We start from the raw sequence: 15,050 nt of genomic DNA, 5'->3' as shown, positions 1-15,050 counted from the left end.
TTTCAGGAATTTAAAATAGTTTAAAGGTTAAAATGATGCCAGATTCACATGTACAGTAGATTGGACATGGGTTTTTACTTAGTCTCTATAGTGATTTGTAGAGTTACTGCATATTTAGCTAATGCTTTCATAAACTAGAGAAACAGTATTTGGAGTTGGAAAGAGCAAAATAAAATGGCTAAAAATAAGAAAAAGCATTTATTCTAGTTAAGCAAACTGAACTTAACAGAAATTTACAATGGCTCTTCAAACACAAACCTCAAGAGATTTGTACTTTATACATCAAGATCCATGAAACAATAAATCTTGATATGTGCTCTAAACACTTCCATACAAAAACACAACTGTTCTCTTGATCGCAAGTCATTCCATCATCTGAACACTAGTAACATCAATTGGCAACAGATTTTTCAGTTTGGAATCAAAAACACATAGTTGGGGAGATTTTTATAAGATTTAGAGTAGGTCATACGTACACAGATTTTAAAAAGATCTTATTTGAAAGACTGAAGAATTCACATTGCAGGATCTCTGGAGAATATAAGCATCTTTCACAAGAACGTATTAATTGAAATGCAGCATAAAATGCTTGACCATTGCCCTGCTGGAGTCATGCTGTCTATCAGTACCCTTTCTGCAAAGTACTCATAGAAAGGTCAATTCTGGATTGTTTACCTAGATAACAAAAGATGGGAGCAGAAGGAAGAACTCCTGTTTACTGGAGAAGGTGGGGGTTTTGCAAGACATGAGTCACATGCTCTCTTTGGAGTTTCAGTTTTAGAGTTAACAGCTCAGTCAGTCAGTGTGTGGGACACTGACAAGTAGCTGAAAAGTGCAATCCAGGGAAAACTGTTTGAAACTGATGAAAGCAAGTTCCAGAGCAGTAGATGGCTGGAAGTGCTATCTGTCTGATGTTTCTCTTGAAATAGAGGAAGGAATGGAACTCTGTGGTAGCTTGAAGAAAGAGGTTACCATCTAGAAGACCCTGATGGGGCAAGTTTCATCAGCAAGACCCTGAGGTGACTAGTGATGGTACCTCAGTTGTGGAAATCCTGGAGCAACAAATATCTCTCTGCAAACCTTCCTGAGCGGTAAACATTCATCTTTCAAGCACCAAGCCTGGTGAACTTTATACATGTTAAATTCTGTGCACAGTACGGTGATTGCCTGCAACCAGAGAACTTGGAAGAAGTGAGATGGAACTGAGAACCATAGAACTTTTCTTGAATTTACACACATTACAAACTCGTGCACTTAGAATTAGAAGGGGGTTAATTTTGGTTAGTTAAGTATAGAGTTAAGTTAATGTTTGATTCTATTTTCATGTTTGAAATTGATTAAAAATAACTTTTGTTTTGAAAGCCACTTGTCTTGGTGAATGTCTATTGCTGCTGGGTTTTGGGATCCTTTGCGCTCGTAACACCAGTCACAACAACATTAAATCTACAGTAGATTCCATCTTCTATGAGGAAAGGAGGCCAAGTAAGGAATAAGACTGAACAGTGAAATCAGATTTTATTTTCCTCTCTGTTAAATGCTGGTTTTCAAGACAGAAGCTGCAGTAAATTTGAGTACAAGTTTTAACAAGCTGCAGTTTTGAAATGCAGGCTTTATTATTTTTACTGGGGGTGGGGGGGGGGGAAAAATCACTAAATATTGATCATCTTCTACCAGGAAAAGATGCTCATGACCGAAGCTTTTCATGCAGTGTTTAATCTATGAAGTACACCAGTCTGAGGTCCACTAGTCTACGAATGGTAAAACTGACAGAAGTATAGCTATTAAAATGTATTTAATCTGAAATGAAGTGAAAACTGGAAGAAATAAAGAAACCCCTCATTTGTGAGGTGATGACATTGGAGAAATCCAATTTGAGCAAAATGGTGCTATGACAAAAAGTAGAAAATAGAAGCTAGCTGGAAATAATGTCGATCTACCAACACTTTCTGTTGGAATCAAATAACTAACCATAACAATTTTTGTCAACACAACAGCAGAAAATGGTCAAATCAAACTTGACTTCATTTCTTCCCCCTCCCCCCCCACCAAAAATCGGCAGCTGAGTGTTGGGGAAAATTAAAGGCCAATGAATACTCGTGCCTTGTCTATATAACTTTGAGTGCCCAGCTTCATTACCAGTAAATGCCAAAAAAGCATCCCAAATCAATGCACAAACCACTTATGAACTGAGTATCCAAGGGCATGAAGAACATAAAAGTTTTAGGACAAAGCAGCGTAAATGTGTGATCTGTACATAAACAAACCACACTTAATTACACAAAACTACAATGGGATTGATTGTTCATGATTTATTTATTACAACACCCTCTCAAAATTCACAGAATTCAAGGACAGCACAGCATTAATTCATAGAAAACCATTTCCTCCTTGCAGGTTCTTAATTACTGCACTAACACAAAAGCAGCTCGGCTGTAAACAAAGAGCAAATTAAAACTTGTAACTTTTCAAAACATTGGTCTAACAGCACACAGAATATAACGAGTGTGTGAATCTGTTGTCATACACTTAAGTCTCATGAATTGGTGCGAGAATAACAACCAGAGTCTCAACATAGACAAGACAAAGGAAATTATTGTAGATTTCAGGACCAGAGACAACTATCCTCCGCTACACATTAATAGCTCAATAGTGGAAAGAGCATCAAGTTCCACAGGGTCCACTTCAGAAGTGACCTATCCAGGACACAACATCTCCTTGCTTATCAGGAATACATAATAGTGTCTACACTTCCTTAGAAGGATGAGGCAGGCAAGACTACTAGCTGCCATTCTGTCAACTTGTACAGGAGCTCTATCAAAAGTGTCCTGGCAGGCTGCACCATCATGAGGTACAGTTTTTGTAAAGCATTGGATCAAAGGTTAATCCACAGGACCATAAAAGCAGCAGAGAGGATCACTGAGGTATCCCTCACCCCATCGATATGATTTACTGGAACTGTTTAAGGAGAGCTCTAAAAATCTACATGGACCCCTACCACCCCACACACAGCATCCTCCAGCTATTTCCGCCAGAATCACCAGGCTGAGGAACAGCCTCTTCCCATGAGCAGCGAGACTGCTGAATGACTGCTAAAACAACTCCCAGTTACTCAACTGTTAATATTTATTTTTGATATAATATGTATACAAAATAAATTTTGTGTATCTGTACAGTTTGTCTGTACATGTGATATTGTAGTGGGCTGAACAATCGTGCGGTTAGACAGGCTGATTCGGCGCCCCACTCAGTTGGCACAAGATGAACACAGGAGAACCCGCATTTGGCAACACTCGTTGCCTAGGTAATAGCGCCACTTCCTGATGACATAGTGCCGCGCAAGCAGCAACTCCACAACGCGCTGACGTCACTCCCACAGACTAACAGGTGACAGGAAGTGGCTCGTACCCTTAAAGCAGCATGCGAAATTCACAGAAAGTCAGTTACTGGTTCATCCTCGTGCATGTGCGGACCTATTTCATTTCAACAGCACTGCCATTAGCAGACGCTACATCTTTAAGTGTGTTTGCACTGTGGACTGAAGAACACAGTTTTGTCAGGTTGCACTGATAAATAAACTTAAACTACAATTTACAGATGCTCTGAAATTTTTACTTCCAGCAGCCACACAAGAAGGTATGGTAATAACAATAATGTTATGTTAAAGTACCACAATATACTATGAGATTGGGAGATAACAAATAAAAAGTTAGATAAATAATAAATGAAGAGTGCAGTGCCTCTGCTGGAGAGAGTAGAGGACATGTACCAGAATTAAATCTGGATTGGAGGACTTCAGTTACTAATTCAAAATTACCAACCTGTGTTGTTTTTCCAGAGCCAGTCTCACCAACAAGCACAAAGGACTGATGTTTAGTCAGGATGTCACTGAACCTTTCCTTGTAATCCCACACAGGCAACTGTAGTCTCTTTTTCAAGATCTCATAATAGCGAGGGGTGTGGGGCAAGTTGGTAAATGGATTGATAGCCTGTTGGTGAAGAGCTGGAGTTGTAATAAGAGGCATATTGCCTCCAGTAGTTAAAGTTGGATTTGACAAGTTCCTTGAATCTTTATCGCGATCCCGATCTCGATCACGGTCCCGATCCCGATCCCGGTCCCGGTCCCGGTCCCGGTCCCGATCCTTTGAACGTTCATAATCTTTGTCACGGTCTCGGTCTCTATCTTTTCGCCTGTTGGAAATAAAAAAATATTTTACTTCCAATAGAAGCTAACCCAACATTATTAATCTTTTAGATTTTCCTTTAGCTACTATATCTTTTGAGATTGCATTTGCAGCCCATTAACAAAGTATCATTGAACTTCAAATTTGTAGACAAGTATTTGGATTTGCCAATGAAGAATTATGTCCATTAAACAAGAAACTCAATACAGTGCAATACAATTTGCTCATGACTAAGTCTCATGTCCATCTGGAATTCTGTGACACAATTGGTGGGATTGGTGAATGAATTAAAATATGCTGGAAATATTCAAGTCAAGCAGTTTCTGTTGAAGAAATACAAAATTAAAATTTTAATTGACAACCTTTAACCAGAACTTAAAATTTAAAAAAAGATATTAGAATTAGACTGCACAGAAATGGGAGGGCTTAGGGTGGTGGTGGGGGGGGGGGGGGGGGGGGGGGTAGTAGGAGAAAGGATGGAGGGAAATTAAAGTGAGAGGTTGCCACATGGAAAGTTGGCAAGTTCAACAAAACAAAAATGCAGTATAAAAAAGAACATCTAGGGAAGGAACTGACAGTAGAATTTTTATTTGAAAATATTCAAAAGTTGACATGATCATAAGTCTAAACTGAATGCTCTGCTACAACTGTGTGAAAGACCAAGCACAATGTTCAGAACAGGAATGAAAATGAAAACCATTTAAAAAATCTGGTAATCCAAATCACGCAGACTCATGTTTAAAAAGTAATTGTCCATTCTGCATTAGTTCTTCTCAATGCAAAGGAAACCACACAAGCCTTTTTCACACTGCCTGACCAGTAGATTGGCCATTCAGTGAACCGGTTAAGGAAGCTATTTTTGCCTTTCACACTGGACCACTGTTAACCAGTTCTGTGTCCTTTCACACTCATCACAAGGCATCCCCAAGGATAGGGGATTCTATCCTCCACCAGTGACGTCTGAGTGACACATCAAGTGGTGGACCTGCTCTAAATCCTGATCAATGTATTATGATTTTGTATTTAAACAAAATTAATCATGCCTAACATAATTAAGCATTATGAACAGCACAGTATTAGCCCTTCAGCCCTGTTGTTGTGCTGACCTATATAAACTTAATAAATTTAAAATACCATGAAAAAGTTGTATAAAACACAGCCGGACAATTTATAAACACCGTGGGAAAGTCCTAGCAACATTAGCACACAAATTCTAAAGCGATGGCAGACCTGTCCTCCCATAATTCCATGCAGTAGAGAAAGGGCTGAATATGCATGGAGCACTCATGGAACACTCAGAGGGGATTCTCTGCCACGTGGAATTCTGGGGTGGCAGATCAACCATCTCTCTCCCACTGTGACTTTTCCACAGTCCTTTAGACATGTATAAAGGTTTATATAGGTTTTGCAGTTTCAATTGGGAAGTGCATTCTTGGGTCTGAAACACTGAAATTCAAGGCAGCAAAAGGGCAGAAATTGCATTGCTGACTTGTAAATTAATATGTTGGAAGGAAAAAGGCCCATCAAAATGAGAGGACCTGTACCCTACTGTGATATAATACAGGGTGGGATTAAAATAATATTTATTTGTTTCTCTCTCTTGTCTGCTTACCTCCCCCTGCCCTCAATGAATGTAGAGGTTGGCAAGATGAGTGATTTGATGGCTTTAACAGCAAAGAACCACCCTTTCACATCCCCCGATGACCCCATCCTGTCCATATCTGAGGATGACGTATGTGCTGCCTTCAGGAGAGTGAATCCAAGGAAAGCATCTGGCCCCGATGGAATACCTGGCAGAGTATTAAAAATCTGTGCTGACCAACTTACCAAGGTATTCACGGTTATCTTCAATATCCCACTCCAGCAGAACGTGGTACCCACCTGTTTCATACCTGTCCCCAAGAAGAGTGTAGTAACCTGCCTTAATGACTATCAACCAGTAGCATTTACATCTACAGTGATTAAATATTTTGAAAAGCTGGCAATGAAGCATATCAGCTCCTGTCTGAGCGGCGACAGGGATAAATTCCAGTTCGCCTATCATAGCAACAGGTCTACGGCAGATGCCATCTCACTGGCTCTATGCAAAATTCTGGAACACCTGGACAGCAAAGATGCATACATCAAAATGCTCTTTATCAACTACAGTTCAGCATTTAACACCATCATCCCCTCAAAACTGATCAGCAAACTCCAAGATCCGGGAATCAACACCCCAATGAGTATTTGGATCATAGATTTCCTCACCTCCAGACTACAATCAGTGAAGAACTTCTCCACAAACTCCATCAGCACTGGAGCACCACAGGGTTGTGTTCTTACCTGTCTGCTCTACTCTCCTTACACCTACGACTTTGTGGCTCAGTACAACACCACCATCTACAAATTTGCTGACGAAACCACGGTAGTGGTTGTATGAAGAAAGAGGAAAAGTCAGCACACAGGATGGAGATTGAAAACTTGGCTGAATGGTGTCACCAAAACTAAGGAGCTGATTGTTGTCGTCAGGAAAGCCAGAAGAATACAATCCAGTGATCAGTGGGGGAAATCAGAGGTGGAGAGGGTGAGCTAATTTAAGTTTTTGGGAGTCACTATCTCAGAGGATCTTTCCTGGACCCAACACACCAATGGCATCGTGAAGAAAGCACGACAATGCCTCTACTTCCTTGGAAGTTTGCGGAGGTTTAGAATGGCACCGAAACCCTGGAAAATTTCTAGAGGTGTGTTGGAAAGTGTGATGACTGGCTGCCCTCCAAAGGTAGTGGACACAACACAGCCCAGGACATCAAAGGCAAAATCATCCCCACTATTATCCATTTCTACAGGGAATGCTGCCATCAGTGAGCAACAGCAATCATTAAAGACCCTGACCACCCAGTACACATTCTGTTCTCGTGGCTGCCATCAGGAAAAGAGGTCTAGGTGCCACAAGACTCTCACCACCAGGTTCAAGAACAGCTGCTACCCCTCCACCATCAGAACCCTCAGCAACAACTCAATCAGGGACTCATTTAAGGACTCTTGTGCATTTTATTGATTTTCTTTTTGTTCTCTTTGTATTTCAGTTTGTTTACATTTGTTATCTGTCTACAGTTCTTTAGATTGTTTACATGTTTTATGCTGTGTACAATTTATTTTTTGCACTACCAATTAGTGTTAATTCTGCTGCACCCACAGGAAAAAGGAATCTCAGGGTTGTATGTGATGAAATCTATGTACTCTGACAATAAATGTGAATATCAAGAAGTAAACTAATCTTTCAGGATGGGTGGGAGGACAAAGGCAGAAACAGAAAATTAAATTAATTTATTTTTTTTAATTGTTAATTTTTTTTAATTTTAAATTTAATTTTTTTTTAAACAGGTCATTGCAGCCCACAAGCCCATACTGCCCAATTAATCTACAACCCCAGTACATTTCAAATGGTGGGATGAAACCAGAGCCCCCCCAGAGGAAACCCACACAAACGCAGGGAGAACGTACAAACTCCTTACAGACAGCACGGGATGTGGAAAGAATATAGTTAAGCTTGCTGTCAATCACAACAGAAGGCATATTCCAAGTGGAAGGAAAAGTTAACAGAAGCAATGACAACTTGGCATCATCAGAACAGACGAGACTAAAGAGAATCTGAGAGTGAAGAATTCTTTCCAGGGAGTGGAACACAGGCCTGAAACAATGGGTCTGGAAGCTAATAATGGACAACACTCCTGAGCCACTGCTGATAACCCAAGAGAGAGAAATGCAAGGGAAGTGACAGAGGTAGACTGTGTGGAATTAGAATAAAAGGGTGAAAATTAGCAAATTGATAATTTTCCAGTTTAAAGTGTGAGAGTATTTTGAGGTGGTTTGGGAGGAATTGCCAGAGTAGCTTGCACACACACATTTTAAAACAATTTTTGCAGGTCTTTTGCAGAGTGCTTTTTGCAGAAAGAGCAACAAAGTTGCAGAATACAGCTGGCCTGGGAGAGCATGTGATCTTTGCAGGCAGAGGAAAACAATTTTGCTCTCAGAAAGGGAGAGAGTGAAACAGAGAGAAGAGATACATAAATCAGTTCTAGAGGGACAAGCTGGCAAACTTTGGAAGGCTGCCTGATCAAAGGAGAAGATTGGCAGTCTGAAAGGTGACCTGAAAGAAAGAGGATCATCTGGAGAACCCTGAAGGGGGCAAGTTTCGTCAGCAAGACTGATTAAGAAGGAATCAGTTGTGGACGTCCTGGAATAGGAATTTCTCTCTGAAAACCAGCAAGAACCCTCCTGAGTGGCACCAAAGACTGGTGAACTTTGTTAATGCTAAATTCTATGCTCAGTACAAGAATTGCCTGCAACCAATGAGATTGGACTGTGATCCAAAGAACTTTTCTAATCTTAAATATTCATTACACACATGCGCTTAGTATTAGAGGGGGAATTAGTAGGTTAGGTAGGTTAAGTAATAAGTTTAATTCTGTTTTCTTGTTCAATTATAATTAAAAACTACTTTTAATTAAGTAACCCTGTGTTGTGGTGCTGGTTTTTGGGGTCCTCCGGATACCGTAACAAAAGGGAGAAAGCAGCATTAATACAGATCAAGGGGAGGACCCCAGTATGATAAGAACAAAATGATCCACACGTTCTAGAATGTGACAATAAAGATTCCTGAAGTAGCATCTTTCTACAGTACTCAGTTTTTGGGAGAATAAAAGCAGATAATGGATATACTCAGCAGGTCAGACAATTATGAAGAGAAAAAAATGGCAGCATCGATTTGCCAGGTTAATATTTCATATGGCCTGACGTGGTTCCGTTTCTGCTTTCTATTCAGATTTGAGGTAACATTAGTTTTTCCATTTAAATTATGAGAAAGTGAGTGTTAAGTTGCTGATGTTTAATGCAAAAGATGTCCACCTACTAGATAGCAGTGGTGATAACACACACTTCTGGACCCAGGGCTGTGGTGAAAGTGCATCAGAATTGATTGTTTCTGGATAAACAAGAAGTAAGCTAGACAATTGTCTTGTAGGTTCCTTATTTTAAGACAGTAAGCCCAAATGCAGACAATCCCAGAGGAAGACTTTAAATTTGAATTTAGACATACAGCACAGTAACAAGCCCTTTCGGCCCACAGGCCCGTGTCGCCCAATTACACCCTACAACCCTAGAACATTTTTGAAGGGTGAAAGGAAACCGGAGCATCCAGAGGAAACCCATGCAGGCACTGGGAGAATGTACAAACTCCATACAGACAGTGCCAGATTCAAACTCCAGTTGCTGGCTCTGTAACAGTTTTGCACTAACTGTTACGCCAACCATGTTGCCCCTATTTCTCCCATTTTAAGAACACCCCTAATTATTTGCAACTTTAGACAATGGATCCATTGTATTTGACATCTCCTCCTATTGCCCTGCAACCACCACCCCCCTACCCACACCAATCCATTGAATACAATATTAGATGCAGTTTTAACTCTGTCCCTTCACAAATGTAGACTGTGGCTAGCAAAGGAACAAAGATGGTAGAATTTTGAAGCAGGAGGAATGGAAGGGAAGATGGTGGGATTTCCTATGAAAATTATATTTATACTGAATTTGACATATTTTTGATTCCTCATATTGAAGGCTTTTTGCATATCTCCTGCATCTCTCAATGGCACCCAGTTTAATCTCATTTTGGCAAATGTAGAAACACATTTGGTTCCCTCATTTACAACTGGGGCCCCAAACATTCATCTCCATGGTACCAATGAGTCATACAGAAAAAAAAATCCATTAATCCTACTCTGTCAATTAATTTTCCATCCATTTAAGCACATTACCTCCAATCCCACATGCCTTAATTTTGTACAATACTCTTTTACATGGGATTTTATCAAAATTGATTGATTTAATCAACTTTCAGTGTGCCTTTAGATTCTGCAACACTAATTCCTTTTCATTGTTCAATTCCTTAGCATTGCTGGGAAAGTATGTGTCCATGAAGATTATATTTCCATGAAAACAGCACCAAAATTTTGTTGAATTGCTCTACAATTTCCATGTTCAACTTTATAAATTCTGTTTCTGACCATGAGGGACTGACATTTGTCTTCATTAGTCATGAAGATGTTTTTAAACAATGTTCTTTAATGCCCATCTCATACTCTTAATTAACCGCTTGTTTTACATTAGCTGAATTTTAAACTGAATCTTAATTCTCGAGCAAATCATTGCACAATCAATGAAAAACTTTATCATGTTATGGTCTGTCCTCCCTCAAGAACTCAATCAAGATTAATAACTAATCTCCTTTGCATTGCATGATTCCCAGTCAAGGATAGCCTATTCCTTTGCTGGCTCATTACCCAAAAGAATTTAGTAATCCAATATACACCCAAAGGATCAATTCCACCCCCCCCCCCCAAACAAAACTTGGGAACCTATTATCCATCATATTGAAGTCCTTTAACCAGAAAAATGGGAAACAAAACCAATGGAAAACATTTCTGCCAGCCTACATGCACTGGCCATATTCCCACCTTTCAAGTTATTAGGTGGTATATTCAAGCCATGTTGTTTAAATGGGTGTTTGATTGTTGCTTAGACCCAGAGGTCAAAGAGCCTATTTGCATGATGCACAACCCTAAGTTAACTGGGAAAGTATTAAAAAAATGTCAAGACATCTCAAGAACAGAATTTTGAATTGTCCTTAAGTTGTGGAGAGACCATCCTGAGAAGTTGCATCAGTACACAAGAAATAAGAGAAACTGGGCAAACAGCTCCTTAGGCCTGCCCTATCATTCAATATCATGGATGATTTTTGTCCTTCACCTCAATTCACTTACCTGACCAAACCCATCACCTTCAATTTCTGTCATCCAAAAATGTTCAAGCACAAATATACTAGACTTAGAATCCACAACCCTCCAAAGTAGCACACACCAAATGTTTTTCTCAAACCTTGCACCAATTTCAGTGGACAATGAGGCCTGTCTGAGATAACAAAAGATTTATGCTGTGCAGGATGACCCTGTAGTACTTTGCCATTTATAAACAATGCACCAATCTGCAAAGATATTTAAAACTAAAACCAGTGGATGAAGTCCATATCTGTTTTCTCTTCCCCTATTTATTCAACATCTTGGCCATGATTTTAATGTGACAATATTAGAAAGAACAAAATTCCAAACCACAGAAATCTAACTTTTCAAGTAAATGAAAATGTGTCAAGTCCAAGAAATCTTGTGATCCAAGATTACTCTGCAGAACTGGCTTCAAAATAAGGGACTGACCTATTCCTGTTGCTTTATCCAGATTTTACCAATGTGACAATTAGCAAAGCGGGAAATAAAAGTGATTCTGAGGCATTACCCTCCTGTTCACCAGTATCTCAGAAAGAGCATAAAATGAATATGCATCACAATTTGGCTCCAATATCATGAAGGTATAGTCATGGGGTTAGAAGTTGTTAAATACCTCAACCCGAAAGTCCAGAAACGTTGATGCCATGTTATGTTGAGAAAAAAAAAAGCATAAAAAGCTTGTGAAACACCTTTATCAGGCTTCTGGTTCAGAGATCAAGCAAAAACTACCAGAATGATCAAGCTGGATCCTTTGCAAATAAACACCATGCATGAATAATTATTGAAACATTCAAGCCTCAAATCAAAAAGTTAGTTACTTGACAAAAAACAGACAGCAATGGAGAATGTCCAAGGTCTCAAGCTCCCGGATGGATGCAAAACCTAATGATGATGGATTTATGCTTACAATTAAACAAGTCACTAGAAGAAAGGTTAGATCCAAATACACTTGGTTATAAAAAAACAGAAGTTAATCCAAAACAAATTAAAGAACAAATTGAAAAACAAGTGCACTTTGCCGCACCTCAAAAATAAACAATTCCTTTCTTCTAAGAGGGACCTCATTTCCTTCAGGAATCCTTCAAGAAGCTTGGCAGCAGTCTGAAGGAAAGCAAAGCACTTAAATATGGAAGAAACGAATGAGCCACTAGTCTAGCATATGGCAAGACTGCAGCTCTGAGGAAAGATGCAACTACAAAAAAAAGCATTTAAGTCAGATTTCATCCAGTATTATTCCTAAATTAGGAAAGGTCTTGCCTGGCAACACCTGGGCCAGTCGTAAGCTCCTTTATGGTTTAAAAATTATTTTACAACAGCTTTCAACTGCTCACCAATGTGTTTATCTAAATTTGTGTAATCTATATAACTCATCCCATTAACATCTTGAATCTTAGCAAACACAATTATGAATTCAATCAAGATCAGTTTCAGGTTAATAATGTAGCAATCTTCTAACTCCAGTTCACAGTACTTCTCTTTAGGCCAGTTTTGCATGGATACCAGGTTTTGCACACATTGGCAACTTGACAACAAAAGAATTGCATGGAACTTGACTTTCAAAAGCCCAAGTGAACTGCATACACTTTATACTTTACAAATGATGATGTACCAAAATGAATGATTATTTTCCACAATTGATGAAAATTCCCCTCTGATATGAAAACCTTAACTGACCAAGAAATTTCAAATTTTATACCAAATAGCCATTTCCAAAATCCAAAACTAGTTCCCATAAATGACCTTTCACAGGACACAACAGCTACATTATCCTGCACCAAGCCTTTGGACTACAATCTATGTTCTTTATTAACTGGTCACAAAAATTTCAGTACAAGGTCGGTTCAATGTTAAATTATGAAAAAATATTATTCCAAATAATAATAAAAAGATAATCCCGATACATTCAGCTTGTATCATCTATCGTTATTTATAATGGTCTACATTACTTTTGGTCAGTTGAAGTTCACATTTATTTTCACATTACACCTGATACAATAAGTTAATTTGGCAAGTAGTCCAGCAAGTCAACTCCAACATTACAGATCACACTAGTGCAGAGTGTATAGTGAAAAATACAACAGCAAAGGCAACACAGAGACACTACAGAGGGAGAGAAAGGACCATTGAACCTGTTGAAGCACAATCTCACATTACTGATCCTTCCAGAATAAATCCTAGGAACTACATATGGGAAACCATAACTGGATATATTCTAGAACAATACAGCACAGTACTGGCCCTTCAACTCATCCTGTGCTGACCTATGTAAACCTACTCCACAAAAATTTGGTTTTTTCCCTTTCGCAAACCACATCCACGTGCCAATTTGTCCTTTAAATGTTCCAATTGTACCAGCCTCCACCACCAACCCAGCATTGCATTTGAAGCACGAGTGCTCCCTGTGTAAAAAAAAATTGTACCTCTGATATCTCCTTTCTTCCACTCACCTTGGAACAGATGTCCTCTAGTAATTGCTATTGTCACCCCAGGAAACAGGTGCTGGCTGTCCAGCTTCTACAAGCTACTGACCTCATTTCTCATCCTGGTAAATCTCCTCTTCACTCTCTATCTAAAGCTTGCACACCTTCCTATAATGAGAGATCAGAACTGAATACCTCAAATGTGGTCTCACCAGTCTTAGACAGCTGCAACATTCCCCAAGGCTTTTGAACTCAATTCCCCCAACTAATGAAGGCCAACACACCATACGTCTTCTTAACCATGCTGTCAACTTGTGCAGCAGACTTTGAGGATCTAGGACCTGGACCCCAAGATCTCACTGTTTCTCCACACTGTTAAAAATCATGCTAATAACTATGCATCTCCAACTTCTTCACACTTATCTGGATTTAACTGTATCTGCACTTTTCCTCCCAACTCTGCATCCTGTCAAAATCCTATTGTAATCTACAACATCCTTCTACAGAAATTCACATTCTCCAGCTTTTATATCATCTGGAAACTAACTGTTCTTTTTGCTTTTTTTAAAACCTTGTCAATACTATTCTTCAACAAGGGAGGGAGGGAGGAGGGAGGGAGGGAGGAGGGAGGAGGGAGGGAGGGAGGGAGGGAGGGAGGGAGGGAGGGAGGAAAGCAAGAAGAAGAATAAAGAGAGAAACAGGGAGTGGGTGGGGAGACAAATGCTGAGTCTGACACTTGGTCTTCACAAAAATTACTATGAGGGTGATGAGAGTGTGCATATTGAGATATTAGAGGACAAGAATTGGCTGTTGAGAGATCAGAGGCAACAGCAAGGAAACTAAAATATTTTTTCTTCAGCAGTAGGCATTTTCACACCGCAGGCAAGCAGTGACCTTACTTTGTCCGGGAGAAATACACAGGAATTTAGGACCTCCTGGGCCTTTCACACCGCAGCCCAAATTCCTGGACATTTTCCCTCCACAGCAATGTAGGGAGAGTCCCGCCCCCAACCAATGATGCATTAAGCACTCACAGGAGTGTATTTCCCTCCTCCTCATCTGTATATCAGTCTCTTCGCCAGTGCTCCCTCCTGTCCTTCACTCGCCCCACCAACAAACTCCCTCCTTCCCCTCCCTGGTCAGTCGGTCACCTGCCCACTGAAGCTCCCCCCCCCCCCCCCCGCAAATGCAGGGTCGGTTGGCCACCAGCCAGACCCTTTCCAGGCCGTCTCGGTCGGATCCGGCCCGCCAGACCCCCCTTTCCCAGGTCCGGTTCGGTCGGCCGCCCGCCAGACCCCCTTTCCCAGGCCGGCCCGGTCGGTTCGAGCCTGCCCGCCAGACCCCCTTTCCCAGGCCGGTCCCGGGCGTTCGGTATTCGGTCGTCCCGCCGCCAGACCCCCCTTTCCCAGGCCCGGCCGGCCGCCCGCCAGACCCCCTTTCCCAGGCCGGCCGGTCGGCACTCGTCGGCCGCCTGCCAGACCCCCTTTTCCCAGGCCGGCCGGGTCGGTCGGGACCGCCCGCCAGACCCCCTTTCCCAGGCCGGGCCGGTCGGACGGCCGCCCCCGCCAGACCCCTTCCCCAGGCCGGCCGGCATCGGCCCGCCCGCCAGACCCCCTTCCCAGGCCCCGGTC

General features: G+C 40.9%; 1 protein-coding gene across 5 annotated transcripts in view; it reads right to left on the bottom strand.

Moving 5' to 3' along the window:
* The window catches only part of dhx15 (DEAH (Asp-Glu-Ala-His) box helicase 15), a 156,353-nt gene that overhangs the window by 118,169 nt on the left and 23,134 nt on the right, over positions 1–15,050 (bottom strand). For all 5 annotated transcript variants that reach the window (XM_069925047.1, XM_069925051.1, XM_069925046.1 and 2 more), the window contains exon 2: positions 3,819–4,188. In XM_069925047.1, the coding sequence (XP_069781148.1) occupies positions 3,819–4,188 (370 nt within the window). The remainder of the gene's footprint in view (positions 1–3,818; positions 4,189–15,050) is intronic.

This window comes from Narcine bancroftii, chromosome 3 (assembly GCF_036971445.1).
Source record: "Narcine bancroftii isolate sNarBan1 chromosome 3, sNarBan1.hap1, whole genome shotgun sequence".
NCBI classification, from domain to species: domain Eukaryota; kingdom Metazoa; phylum Chordata; class Chondrichthyes; order Torpediniformes; family Narcinidae; genus Narcine; species Narcine bancroftii.
Note: the sequence above shows the minus strand (reverse complement) of the source record. Positions and strands in the feature narration are given on the sequence as shown.